This window comes from Mauremys reevesii, linkage group 11, assembly GCF_016161935.1.
Source record: "Mauremys reevesii isolate NIE-2019 linkage group 11, ASM1616193v1, whole genome shotgun sequence".
NCBI classification, from domain to species: Eukaryota; Metazoa; Chordata; order Testudines; family Geoemydidae; genus Mauremys; species Mauremys reevesii.
The window spans coordinates 52,456,875-52,472,278 of NC_052633.1; the positions used below are offsets into that span (position 1 = coordinate 52,456,875).

General features: G+C 39.8%; 1 protein-coding gene across 8 annotated transcripts in view; it reads right to left on the reverse strand.

Moving 5' to 3' along the window:
• Positions 1-15,404, reverse strand: part of MBD5 (methyl-CpG binding domain protein 5) — a 221,071-nt gene that overhangs the window by 62,069 nt on the left and 143,598 nt on the right. For 7 of the 8 annotated variants that reach the window (XM_039493824.1, XM_039493821.1, XM_039493826.1 and 4 more), the window contains 3 exons: positions 8,408-8,534; positions 7,848-7,982; positions 586-688 (listed from right to left, as the gene is read on the reverse strand). In XM_039493824.1, coding sequence (XP_039349758.1) covers positions 586-688; positions 7,848-7,960 — 216 coding nt within the window. In that variant the 5' untranslated portion in view covers positions 7,961-7,982; positions 8,408-8,534. Of the gene's footprint in view, positions 1-585; positions 689-7,847; positions 7,983-8,276; positions 8,535-15,404 lie in introns of all 8 variants that reach the window. The other variant, XM_039493823.1, reaches the window with a different exon arrangement.

The window sequence follows — 15,404 nt, forward strand, 5'->3', positions numbered from 1 at the left end:
GGTGTTGAGAATTCTACGGAAGGTGCTGAGTGTCATCAGCTTTCATTGAAAGTACTATATTAGTCACAGGGCAGGCGCAACCCATTAGGCGACCTAGGCAGTCGCCTAGGGCACTAACGTTTGGGGGGGGGGTGACCGTGGCGGCCAGATCTTCGGCCGCCCCGGTCATCGGCGGTATATCGGGGGCGCGACCTTCCGCTGCTTACGGCGCCAAAAAAGCTGGCGGTGCTCCTGATTAGTCAGTTTCATTTTCTGGTTCTCATGTACTAGTACAATGCTATTGCATTATGTTTCCAACAATACAAGCAAATGTTTAAACAAATGGAAAATTTAAATAAAAATAAAATCATGAAAAATATTTGTATTCATATTAGGTTTTATACTCCCACTGCCCTGACTTCTTTCCTCCAACCAACCAACCTCTGTACAAAAACAAAAATATCCTGTATTTTGGATCTAAACTGCATGGTATGTCCTCATAAGCGTACCACTTAAATAGGAATGAAATTATGGCATGACAGAAATAATGACATAATAATTTATTTGATAGGCAATGTAGCATACACATTTAAAGCTACTTTTTACCTTGGGAAGAATAAGAGGACATTCCAAGCCACATTTGCAGGTTCCATCAGTCAGCAGGTATGTCTTAACCTGCTCCAAGCAGGATAATAAAGACCCACTGGGACTGTAAAGGAATAATATAAATGAATCAATATTTTTAGGTAACAGTTTTAATGTACAGTTACGTGAAAAAAAAATGAAGATAGTAAATGGTTTACATTTTTATTATGTTTTATAGCTTGTTTTTCCATAAGGAGACAGTATTTTATTGGCCAGACACATTATTTCTGAGAAAACCCCTGATGCAAAAACAAAAAGGTGGCCCCATAGAAAACCCCCCACAAGGTAACCAAATTTATCAGTATTTATTTATAAATATTGCAGCAATACTTTAAGGCCTCAAGCAGAATTAAGGTCCCATTGCACAAACACACTTATGGCCCTGTTACAATATAAGATCCACGGGTGGAGTGTAGCAACCACATAGATTCCCCACTACGAAGTCAATAGAGCTCCAAGAAGGTGCAGCAGTCTACCTGCACGCTGAACTTCACCTGATCAGACCCTAATTTAAGGAAGGATGTCACAAGAGGATACATAGGCCAGTTAAATGTACATCTTGATTTTGCTGAAACTAAGTTTACAAGCAAGAGATGTTACTCCAGGAGGACAGTTGTTATATATTTTTTGTGCTTATTATAGGTTGGCTTTTTCTTAAACACGGGGGCCCAAATCTCTGTTTCTGATAAACTGAACAATTACTACACACGTGGGGGTTCTGTAACTCTCTAAAGAAGTTCGTTGTTTCCATAGCCAAAAAAGAAATCATGTTCCATCCAGACCAGTAATCCATGAAAGGAGGAAAGATTGTATGACTGAGGTCTCCTGCTCCCAGACTGCTCTTTGTTACTTGGTTGTCTAAGCTTTTTATTAAGAAAAGACTAACATTACTAGAGTGGGATGGCTGAATTTTTGGTGAATAAAAGAATAAAGAGCCAACTGTAAATAAAACTCCTATTTTGAACAAGCCAACAAATCAACCTTCTCTATTACATTGATATTTGGATCTGTGAGACAGACAGAATTCAAACATTTAAAACAGATACATGAACAACTAATTTTAGATGATAAAAATATTAAGCTACACTCAGGGTCAACAACTGCATATGACATTTCTATATGACAGAGATTTAAATCATTAATTTTTCTTTTGAAGCTGACTGGAGCATTCCAATTTATTTATGAAATAATTAATTAAACATAACAATACTTTAAGTTTTTGTATATAACACAATCATATAAGATCTGAAGCGCATGGGGTGTTAAACTTTTAGATTAAAGTTTCATGTGAAGAGAAATAAAATTAAACAGTAATTTAAAAAGCATACAACAAAGGTCTGAGACAAAGAAAAGTTAGGTTGGAAAGAAAAATGCATCTTCCTCTAAACTGAAACACTTTAAAACAGCTCTTACTCCTCTGAAAAGACTCAGGCATAATTTTACTATAAGATGATTAAAGCAAGATCCTCTCATTATCACTTCTTCACTCAACAAGTATTATCCCTAGTTTTCAATATTGTCTCTGGAATTCCAGAACTAACTAGTCACATAGCGCTGAACCAAACCATTACAATCTGTTCTGAATAAGTACACCACGGAACAAATTGTCACTTAGGTTACATCTACACTGCTGAGTTCATTTAGGTTCTTATTCATGTGTTGCCTCTACCCCCACTCTTGTCCATATGCAAAACCCTCTCACCTGAGTTTAGTGGTGCTTTAAATACGGATTAATTGGCACAGCTGGGGCTATGAGTTAGCTCTAAGGCATGGAGGCCAGGAAAACATTCAAGAGCTTATGTGGGATCTCTTGTAGGTCCTCCACTGGTATTTTAAGGAAACTGGCTACATGTCTGAGCAGACCTTGAAAGCTCTTGTAATCATCTGGGTGAGAAGGTATAGATGGGATGATAATAGCTGGCGTCGTCTGATATTGAGCCTGAGGCTGCTCCTCCTCAAATAGTTCCTCAGGGAGATCAGATTCATGGGCTGAAAACTGAGACTCTGTAGTTTTCCTGGGATGGTGTAAGGGAGGAGGTTCTCACTCACAGAAGTCATGCAGAAGTGAGACATCTTGAGTGATGAAGACAGGACAATGTTGGAACACTACAAGCAAAAGGGTCTGGGGGCCAGGAAGAAGGATACTAGGGTATATGCCTTCACCTATACCCCCTGAGATCTGAAAGTGTCTGAAGCCCTTGACACTTCCTCGTATTCATAAGGTTCAAAAAAGGGGGTCCCGTGGAGAATATATAGGGGATCCCTCCATGCTGTGTTGGGAATCTGAAGATGAAAAAAAGCATTGTAGATCTGAAGGGCAGTGAGGAGCTGCCAAAGCTGGGGTGGTAGGTTGCATCATAGTAAGTTGAGAGAGAACAATGCTAAGCCAGGAGCTCTGTGCTGATGAGGTAGAGGGCATTGCTATCATAGTGGCAATGTTTAGATCTGTGAAGTGCAGCGGAGATCACAACTCATCTGAAACCTGAAGATCCTTCAGTACTACATACTTCCTTGGTACTGAGAGAAGTGGTCCCGTAAACCTTGGGGTGGGAGCAGACAGCATAGGGGTTCACAGTGCTGACGAGTCTAGTTTCACACACTCATGCTGAAGTGAGCAGCACCAAAGAGACCAGTACCAATGGTATTGGTACCATAATAGCCAGTGCTGAAGTGCTCAGCGCTGAGGTAGCCCCTGATGGTAGTACCAGACACAATTAACTTTCAATCCTAAAGCGGTGAAGGAGTCCCGATACCATGCTCCTTGGGAGCAGTGGGGTGACCTGAACTTTGTTTTTACTGGAAATTCCCAGGCAGGGGCGGCTCTAGGCACCAGCAAAGCAAGCACCTGCTTGGGGCAGCCCCATTTGCAGGGGTGGCATGGGAGCTGAGAACCAACAGGGGGCTCTGGGAGCTGTAGTTCCTTGGTTAGCTCCCTGCCTATAGAGCCAGCCCTGGAGCAGGGAAAAACTACATTTCCCAGCATTCCCTTGGCCACTACCAACTGGAAAGGAAGGAGGGGGACCTCATGCAGCAGCGTGCTGTGAGTGCTGTGAATGGTAGGGAGACCATATTTTAACATTCAAAAAACAGGACACTCCACCGGGAGGGTAGCCCCACCCTGCCACCATCCACTCCCTCTGACTTCCCCCCACAGAAACCCCAACCCATCCAACACTCCCCCTGCTCCCTGTCCCCTGATCACCCCCTCCCAGGACCCCTGCCCCTAACTGCCCCCCAGGATCCCACCCCCTATCTAAGCATTGCTGGTCCTTGTCCCCTGATTGCCCCCTCCAGGGACCCCTGCCCCTAACTGCCCCTTGGGACCCCAGCTCCTATCTAAGCCTCCCTTCTCCTTGTCCCCAACTGCCCCCTCCTGAGACCCCCAACTTCCCCTAGAACCCCACCCCTACCTGTCCCCTGACAAACCCCTGGGACTCCCATGCCTATCCAACTGCTGCCTGTCCCCTGACTGCCCCTGAACCCCTGACCTATCTAACCCCCTTCTCCCTGCCCCTGACTGCCCCCGAACCTCCACTCCATCCAACACCTCCTGCTCCCTGTCTCTTGACGGCCCCCGAACCGCCTACCCCTTCTCCAACCCCCCAGCCCCCTTACTGTGCCACTCAGATCAGTTGCCGTGCTCCCCCGCGGAGCCCACAGCGCCCCCGCCCCCACACACACACACCCAGCACCTGCCTTCCAGATTTGAACACCTCAAAATTCAGGAGTGCTCAAGCTCAGTTTGGGCAGCTGTTACTTCATTTCTCCCAAATCAAATATACTGATCCACTGTAACTTGCTGTAGAAAAAGTAGGATAAAATGCTTCCCAGTGGTTATTAGGACTGGAATTGCTATTTTCAACAGCCATTGCCTTTTTGTTTGTTTGTTTGTTTAAAAGGAAGACAGTGATATTGCATTGGCAAATTCCCCATAGAAAGAAAGAGTGGAACAAAAGAATAATAAAGGCACCTCAACTTTTCCTCATTTATGGAGGACAGTCTTATAATATGCATCCAGATATCTTCCGATCACACAAGCTGAAAATTGTTCCACTTTACTGCAGCTCTGTAACCATGTGGGAACCAATCCTGTCTGTGTTTTATGCACATACAAAATTCCTGCTGAATGACCCGCCCTGGGAGCGAGTTACCAGTGACCCAGGGCTGCAGCGGAAGGAGGGTGCAGGTGTGTGTGTGGGGGAGAGTCCAGGGCTGGGGTGGCAGGAGGTGTGTGTGGGGGGCACTGGTGGGGGGTAAGGGGGAAGACCAGCACTGGGGCAGCAGGGGGTGTGGGTGGTGGGGGGGAGAGCCCAGGGCTGGGGCAGCAGGGAGGTGCAGGGGGGAGCCCAGGGCTGGGACAGGGGGCAGCCAATTTTTTTTTTTGCTTGGGGCGGCAAAAAACCTAGAGCCGGCCCTGTTCCCAGGGGGCATTTGCCTTTGCTTTTCTCAGAGGGGTGATGCTCCTCCTTCTCTGAAGACTTAGCTTTAACAGTCCTACCTGCATCCAAAGCTGGTCTTTGGAGATGAAGCCTGGGAGCTAGAACTCACAGAGACACTTTTGGACAGAGGTGGAACTTCTTGAGAGGTGCCTGCCCTACCCAGATCAGACCCCAGACCAACAACAACAACAAAAAACGTTTAGACGTGCCCTCTTACCTTTTAAAGTCTTCTTAGAAAAGGACTTGCACACCAAGCCTTTGTCAGGGATATAGGCTCCCCAAGACAAAAACTGTAACTGATGTTTCTCATTGTTACATGGAATTGCCACCGCACAAGCAGGGCACAATACTTAGAGTTGGACAACTTTGTATGGGACATCTCTAAGCCCCAAGACTGGGAAGTCGTTCCTGATAAGATTTTAAAAAAAAAAAAAAAAAAAGGGGGGGGGAAGGATGGAAGTTTTTCCAAAACTTAAAAAAATAATAAAAAATCTGTCAACAGGTAACTCTCTTAACTAACCATACCTATCAGTAACATACAGAATCATCTACAAGAGACTGTGAAAAATGTTGCGCCCAGATGCAGACACTAAGAAGCTCCATCACAGTCATGGGAACTAAGAGGAACTGAGTGATGGTTGAGCCCACTCCAGCATTTCTGACCTTGGTAAGGTGGCATGAGGACAGTCAGGTTACATGAGTGGCCCCAATGGACGCTGCTGGCCAAAACACTCTGACCTCAAATGCTTGGAGTGTATGCACACCCAGAGTGGACAAGCACATGAAGCAGCAGCAAAAATTTGGATACCTCCTGTTTATGGCTGATGGAAAGGAACTTAGCGTGGCTGGTGCTGTGGTCTCTTGTACTGTATTAACTCACCTAACATCTGGATCTGCAAAACAGTAGTGTACTTGGCATACAGAAAGTTGGGACAATTGTGGCCAGGAGCTGGAGATCTGTAGAAGGAGTTCTTGATGAAGAATGGTTATATCCAATATACAAACATTTGCAAACCTTTTCAAGATTCATGTTGTTTACAGCTATTACAGGGATTATCCTCCTAACTTCCTTGCACAAGGAAGTTTAGAAATGATGTAAAAACAATGGACATTTGGAACAAGACTTGTGGTTAGGGGGAAGCGCTAAACGTGCTATATCTTGACTTAGTAAAGCTTTAATAAAGCTGTCTTGCATGGCATTCTCATAAACAAACGTAATGTAACCTAGATGGTGCTACTATAAGGTGGGTACATAACTGGTTGGAAAACCATTCCCAGAGAGTAGTTATCAGTGGTTCACTGTCATGCTGGAAGGGCATAATGAGTGGGGTCCTGCAGGGATCAGTTCTGGATCTGGTTCTGTTCAGTATCTTCATCAATGATTTAGATAATGGCAGAGAGAGTACACTTATAAAGTCTGCAGATGATACCAAGCTGGGAGGGGTTGCAAGTGCTTTGGAGGATAGGATTAAAATTCAAAATGATCTGGACAAACTGGAGAAATGGTCTGAAGTAAATAGGATGAAATTTGATAAGGTCAAATGCAAAGTACTACACTTAGGAAGGAACCATCAGTTGCACACATACAAAATGGGAAATGACTGCCTAGGAAGGAGTACTGCAGAAAGGGATCTGGGGGTCACAGTGGACCGCAAGCTAAATATGAGTCAACAGTGTAACACTGTTGCAAAAAAAAAAATGAACATCATTCTGGGATGAATTATGAGGAGTGTTGTAAGCAAGACATGAGAAGTAATTCTTCTGCTCTACTCAGCACTGATTAGGTCTCAACTGGAGTACTGAGTCTGGTTCTGGGCACCACATTCCAGGGAAGATGTGGACAAACTGGAGAAAGTCCAGAGAAGAGCAACAAAATGATTATAGGTCTAGAAAACATGACCTATGAGGGAAGAATGAAAAAAATGGGTTTGTTTAGGGTGGAAAAGAGAAGACTGAGAAGGGACATGATAACAGTTTTCCAACAACATAAAAGGTTGTTACAAGGAGGAGGGTGAAGAATTGTTCTTCTTAACCTCTGAGGATAGGATAAGAAGTAATGGGCTTAAATTGCAGCCGGGGAGGTGCAGGTTGAACATTAGGAAAAACTTCCCGTCAGAGTGGATAAGCACTGGAATAAATTGCCTAGGGAGGTTGGAGATTTTTAAGACCAGGTTAGACAAATACCTGTCAGGAATGGTCTAGATAATATTTAGTCCTGTGATGAGTGCAGGGGACTGGACTAGATGACGTCTCAAGGTCCCTTCCAGTCCTATGATTCTATGATAAATCTAGGAAGACTAATGCAAAAGAGGTAAATGTAAAATATTTTGAGTTTGTATTAAGTGGTCTGAATAATAAAAAATGCATGTGGTGTTATGTCTGACATAGTTATCAGCTATAAAAATCTATGTGAACAATTCAAAACCACAGAAAAATAAGCAGCAGAAGGGAATTATTCATGCTACTTTATATCAGGCCTAGTTAAAAAAAGTACAGTGATTAAAACTGGATACTGGAATTTTTAAAACAAAGCGGCAACAAAAAATGAACGATAGGCCAAATTCTCTGCTGGTTCAACCTGGAACAGCTCAGCTGATTTAGACAGAGCTGCACCAATTAACACCAGCAGAACATTTGGTCTAATATTTCCAGAAGGAAAAATACATAAAGTTACTGTATATCATCAGGAGAGTCACTGCCTTAAACTAGTATGTGCTTTCTGTCATGATTAAAATAAATAAATAAATAATAATAAAAAGAGCACAGAATTTACATAATCCTCACCTGATATAGAGCACTCCATTTTGATCCACTCGACGTTGCCAGCCAACTGGAACTTGTACTGCTGGCGGACCTCCATCTTTGTCCCCTCCGTCACACTCCTTTCCGCCATTCATTTTTCTGTTTCTGCTTATGACTCTTCAAAGATATCAACAGTAAGATGATATCCTTATATTAAATGTCATTATGGCCTTCAAAAGAAGGCCATTCAATACATCTTCTCCCAGATTGTACAAAGTGCATTGGGAGGCTCCAGCTCAATTTGGAACCAAGGCCTTAAAATCTGCCATTTTTTTTTGCTAATGAGTCAGTTTCCCATTATAATGCACATTAAATATGCAATGTTTATTATGTATTCATAAGGATGAACTACATGGGTAAAAATGAGTGCTTCCAATTTAGGAAAATCATAATTCACCAATGCTCTATTACCTGTCAGAAAGGGGAGGGGGGAGTGAATTTCTTAGCTTGACAGCATGACTCCAAGCTTGATGACTGTCTAAGATAACTTGTATTTTGTGAGAGCTAGTCTCATTTTTACAGATATGAGTCAGAGTTAATACCTCCAGGTATTACACCCTTTATATGCCACATTCTTTTTGCTTTCTCTTTATCTTCCACTCATTATCCAAGGTGCTGCGGGTATCTTCCTGTGATTCTTTCATGACTTCACAATTCCAATAAAACAACCTGAAAAAACACATAGCTGTGTAAAACATGTGCAGCTAAACAAATGTGCAATAAAATGATCTGAAAATTCAAATACTATAAGCCACTTATTTACTCTCTCTCATCACCCAAGGCCCGATTTTGTAACTGTTACTCACTAATATAGCCCCATCTATTTAAGGAGCTTAGAATCAAACCTTTAGCACATAAAGAAGTAAACCTGAGAGGAAGTGTAAACTTCCAAATGTATATCGTTTACATATAAATGCCACTGAAGTATTCACATATTAAATCTAAGTGTGTGCGATGTTAGTCACTAAAAGATGAATACACAATTTGGATCAATTAAATAGCCCATTTTAATTCAATGGTAGTACAGAAGTATTCTACTGTAAGTTACAACTGAACCATCTGCCTCAGTTAATGACAAACTTATTTTCTAAAATGAAATTTAGTTAAATGTTTTTAAACTGAAAAATTACTGCAGAACAGGCTAATATATTTGAGCTTTAATTCTACCCACGTAATCAAACAAAAAAAATCATAGCAAAAAGTAAGACAGCATCACTTGATTTCTCAGTGCAGATGTGGTATCCTAGTTTGCACGTTCTTCTGCATGATTTCATCAGAGCACCTACTGAACTGCCTGATTGGCACAGGAAAAGTAATAAACTTGTCTCATAACATTATATTGTATGAGTAAGCCCTATTAAATATGTTCAAAATGACATGAACTCCTGTTATCGCCCCAAAATGAAGACTTATAAGTATTTCAACAAGAATTAACTCTCTAGAAAGCAAGTTTTATTAAGGTGAAGCTGAATAGGAAAGATTTAGTTCAAATGCTAAATATACTGTAAAAGCTATAAAAACAATAGTTCTAGAAATCAAGAGGTAAGACACTGATGAATCTCCACAGCAGTAATGATGCTGTTAGAGCTTTTATTTTGAATTAGGTTAATGCTATATCTGCTCTATCTTTCCTCTTGCTAACTATTATTTTTCAAATACAATACTGTGTCTATTGAACCAGCTGATTGTAACAGGGAATGTGTTTCAAGAGAGAGAGTTCAAATGTATTACATATAAAACATCCTATGCCAGTTCAACATTAAGGTTACAGAGAGAGAGAGAATGCAAAAATTAAAATTTCCTACACCAACACCGCCTTGTCTATAATGCAAATATTTTGTGGTATATACTTAAAGGCAAAGCAGTTATCTATTAAGCTATGGATTTAACAAGAAAATCAGAACAATCCCCCTCCCACAAACACAACATTGAGCATACACATTCTATAGGAACACATACATTGCTTGTATCATATGGGTTTACTTAAGCAATACACATTGTTTGAACTGTGTTATTTTTATATATGAACATCAAGAAGTTTACACTTTCTTTCTAAAACCCTTGTGTGATATTTACTAGAATGGCGTGAGCTAGAAGGACAAGGATGCAGGCTGGACACTGTCTTGGTTAAGGTTGCAGAGACTTGGGAGTAAACCTTCATTTGGGCTAAGGGAGCCAGATGCTGGTTTTGGGACTTGTTCCTCAGCCATGGAGAAGGCCCAAAGAATAGTTTGTAATCTTGCTCTAAAGGAATCCGTTTAACATTTCCCCCATTCTGGAGGTCCCTTATGGGGATGTAAGCCTTGAGAATGCATAGAATTTTAAATAAATACAAGTTTGGTGGAGAATAAGGGGCTTAAGGATTGGTCAGGGAAGGTCCTGGTTAAAAGATAGAAGTCAGGCTAAATCCAACTGCTTCTTCAAACCTCTTGAGCTGCCCAACATATCCATGGCGTCTTGCCTGAAGTATGTCCCTCCTGAGTTTACATTTTGAACTGTGAATGCATGCCTTTTAATTTTTAAGTAGACAGCTTATTTTATTACTAAATTGGGAGGTCTTACAAGCACCAGTGAACAGATAAAGGATACAAAGGAACAGAGAGATTAGACACATGGGCAGGAAATAAATGTAAAAACTGGGAAAAATGTATACTAATTTATCTGATGAATAATAACCCACGGATATTCAAATTTAGATGGAGAAGCCTAGAATTTAGGTGTCTGGTATCTTCAGCAGTTTATTCTCTGATGAATGTCTCTTTACAAGTCCCTCAATGAGAAATAACTTGGAAGCTCATATATAACCTACTGACATTGCAATGATGGACAAATACACTGCAGCTGATGGAGCCTAAGATGAGCTTCATGGAAGTCAGAAGCAGAGCTCTGCACTACAAAATTCTCTTCCACCACAGACCAGATTGAACTCATATCTTGTAACTTTCAGAGTTCAAAATCTTCTCTCTTCTTTTCACAGACCTTTCCTTCCTATCCCACCAATACAGGATGCTACTGAAGAGCATGAAGACACTTCTCTCTCCCCTAGAGTTCATTCACTATGCAATTTTATATGCTATAACTTAGGGAGCAGCAGAGATTATAGTCAAACAACTAAAATATAGTCAAACAACTTGCCTAGTGTCAGACAACAATAGACCTATCTTTTAATCTCTGTATTTGACAATCAGAAACCATGGTGATAGGCACATTAGAAATACAGGGATATGATAGAATAGCTAGAGTTTGGCAAAGTGCAGGTCACACTGCAAGACTTTTTTGTGCAATCAAGATTTAGCGGAACATTATTTTATTTTATTTTATCTTTTCTATTTTATTTTTGTTTATTTGCTTTGTTCTGATTAGTTGGATGTCTTAGGCCAAGTCAGTTTTTATGAAGAGCAAGACTGAGTTAGTTTTTACCTCTGTATATTATTACTATACATTGTACTTTAGTTATAGATTCTGTATTAGACAGTGAAATAAGTCAATATTCCAGTTAGAATTAACTTTGTATAATAACATAAAAAATCATCACAATTTAGCCACATTGAAGCACATGGGATAAATATTAAGGAGAACTGCCATCTCTCACCCTGCTAATAGGACTATTTTGCTTCCTCATGTTGCTATTGAATGTAACCGTATTGGAGCCACTACTAGGAAATTATAGCCAATATATATTTGAAGATGTATTTCAAGTTATTTTTAAGTAACCCTATTTTATTGGTTTTGCAATGTATTGTATCAGCTAACACTGACCAATACCCTGATATTTAAAAACATCTAGTGTTGATCAGACCAGCCATTTCCTATTATACATGGCTTGAAAAATATGATAAACAGTGAGAGTAATTTGCATAACTGCCTGCATAGAAGTTTTAAAAATATTTTTAGCTTGTACAGTAAGGAGGCACAAAACGCTTATTTCAGCCAAGAATAGCTTTTTTAGACTAAGGCTTCTTTCTGTCAAGTCTTTTGACCTTGAGAAATGTTCAAGGCTGAAGGATATGAAAACAGCAACAGCAGGATTTTAACAAACACAAAAATAGGAGCATAGGTATGAATTAAATACATAGGCCACATGGCATTAACATGTCAGGGTTTTGTTCAAGATACAAGTATTGCATACAACATAGTGCAATGAAGGCCCTAAACAGAAAACACTGAACTGTGCTACTCAGCTTGGCAGACATGGGCTTCTGAACCTGCAATTTACTGCAACCGTGTGGAGCACCAATGAACCCCACATGTAGTGAATTGCAGGAATAGAGCCTTGGTTCTTGTGTAGAAGATCTCATACAGAGGAGCACAAAACATTATAATTTCAATCTTTGACTAGCCACGTGCATATGTCTGTGCATGTATATGTTGGGGAACGCTAGTGGAAAGTGTAATATACTACAGCTGTACTGTATGCATTTCCACTATATTAAGTGTAATGATAAATTATCAAAAATTATTTATTGTAGCCATTGCACATTACTATCAATATATAATTAATAAAATTAAGCAGCTGACATGAACATTTTTGTACAAATCTTTCATTAGCCACATTGGTGTGGTGGCAATCTTTAATTATTTTATTATGTAGAACCTATAATAAGATATGCATGATACTAGAAATTTACATTTTAAACATCTTACAAAAAGTGTTGATCACTGCCAAAGCAGCACTCAGCGTATCGCTAGTATCAAGCCTTCAGGCAGGCAGTAAAAAATGATAATGAAGTCCAATGACAGACAAAGAAAAGGAGGAAGAGAAATAATTCAAATTGTTTAATCATGGCACACTTTTTTGGTCATAGATATGTTTAATAAAAAACTACAACAAATGAATTATTGAATCATAGAAATTCACGACTGGAAACGACCTTGATTGGGCACCTAGTCCAATCCCCCTGCACTGAGGTAGGACCAATTTTATTTAACCATCCCTGATAGAGGATTTTAAGAACAGGTTAGACAAACACCTAAGGACAGAGAACTCCACAACCTCCCCAGGTAATGTGTTCTAGCACTTAACTACCCTTAAAGTTTGGAAGTCTTTCCTAATGTCTAACCTAAATCTCCCTTGCTGCAATTTAAGCCCATTACTTCTTGTTCTGTCCTCAGTGGTTAAGGAGAACAAATGTATCACCCTCTTTATTTACTTTAAGACAGTTATGTCCCCTCCACAGTCTTCTCTTCTCCAGACTAAACAAACCTAATTTTTTCAATCTTTCCTTACAGGTCATGTTTTCTAGAACTTCAATAATTTTGGTTGCTCTCCTCTAGACGTTCTCCAATTTGTCCATATCTTTCCTGAAATGTGGTGCCCAGAAATGGACACAATACTCCAGCTGAGACCTTATCAGTGCTGAGTAAAGTGGAAGAGTTACTTTTCATGATGTTGTTTTTATAATAAATGTTATATGAAAGCACAGGGCAAAGGATTCTAGGTGGATAGTTAGTAGTGCAGAGCTAGACAAAATCAGTAAGTTCTTAGGAGAGGACTGAAGGAGGAGGTGAAAGAAGGGCAGTGGCGTGGCATCACCATATCAGTAAGTTAGTGAACATTTTGGTGGTTCAATGTAGATTTCAATGCCAAAAATGATCAATAAGTGAATCATGAAATCAAAGAGAATGACAGCTTCCAAGGTGGAAGTGTGTCACCCACAGAATACGTGGCTTCGACCTAGATTCTGAGATTCCTACTTTTCTCACCAACTCAGGGTCTTTTACTAAGTCAACATCACAAAAATGATTGCTTCTCCTGACTAGCATTTTTTTTTTAAATCTTGTCAAAATTCTCCATATATTCCCTCCATCCTAAGGTAATGACTCTCAGACATCAGGGCCACCCATTCTAATATGTATATTCTCTGTATAACCTCTTAGCAATTCAAGAGATGGGGAGCTGCTCTTCTGTTTATGCTGTCCTATCTATCTTGAATGCTCTCCCCCTCTCCCCACACCAAATCACTGCCTCTCCTTATACTGTGCTTTAAACTATTCTTTTTAGCTTTGTTTTGAAGTTAACTCAGGGAAATATGTTAAAAGATATTTCATGTAAACACCATATAAAAACACTGTACTGGTATTTGTGTTATCACTTATTAAAAAAACGCTTCCTCCACTTATTACTTTATGTGCTTTAGTTTTTAATAATACATGTTCTTTCTTTTTTGTAATTCTGCATTTCTGGATGTACCAAACCTGCCCCTTTCCATGCTATGTAGTCAATGCTTCCAAGTAAAACATTATAAGTTCTTTTTAAACCCATGGGAAAATGGGTATATTTAGTGCAAAACAAAAAGTAATTTAGAAACTAAAAACAACAGTCTAAACTTGTGCATTATCACAAAATTACAAACATAATATTTATTTCACTGAATTCAACTAGTAAGAGCTAAACTCAGCTAACTAAATTTTGGTGACCTAATATATCCAAACAAGTCTATACAATTTAAAAAAAACTAATAACTCCATGAATGTCCAAAGCATCTACTGTGCAGCCAGAGAAAGGATACGTACAAGACTTGATGGATGTTTGCTGACATGTGCGTGTGCAGGAAACAGGGCTTGCTTTTTCTTGGAGAAGAGCCCCAGACTCTAGACTTAACTTTCGCAAGAACTAAGAGCATCCACAAAACTCCCACTCTATGATCCAAAGAAAAACCTCACTTTTTTATACTTTGTTTTCCCTTACAGAATTACTTATTAGCTTTCCTTGTAACTAAAAACAAACATCACATGCACCTTTCCTTCCTGTGGGGAGAAGTTGAGAGAAAAAATTTACTTGCCTGAAAGTCAATTTATTTAAACATTGAAATAATTCTAGATAACACAGTGATGAATGTCACATAAGAACACAGAACGACAAACAAACAGATGAACTACATGCTAACAAAATAGGAAATGCCCTTATAAAGGATAGCTCTGGGGATGGAAGCACAACAGCAATTTTTAGCTTCCCAAAGTAAATAACTTGATGTTCAGGCTATGCAAAGTTAAAATGAGATCTCATTTGGCTATTACTTGCTAATTATTAATCTCTGTTTAAGTATTTCAAAGCAATTAATTAGGATTCTCAACTGTCATCTAATTAGACAACAATGCTTGTTGCTTTAATTTATGGAGTGTTTTTAATTTTTAAAACTCAGTATTCTGCTGACTAATGAGATTAATATTGAACATTTTGTGAAGTGCTATTTTCACTTACGCAATTAACTTAATCACAACAAATGTGAGGATAAATGTTTCCTCTCTCTCTCCTGATCTTACTTTGTTGTACTGAATTCTAGGAGTAAAGAATTGCTGCACATACAATGACATAATACATTACTTTCTATTTTGAGGGAGACCCCCACCCCCGCAACTCTGCCCATAAATGGGGAAAACAAAGGATAGACTGTGGCAATCTTAAAACTGAGCTATGATGAATTGATGAGTTGAAATGGTACATTTTTAAAATGCACCAGCTTGGGGTGGGGTTTGAACTACTGCTGCTTACTTTGTTATGATAGTGTCCTCAACTGTACCAGTGTGTGAGCTCTGCTT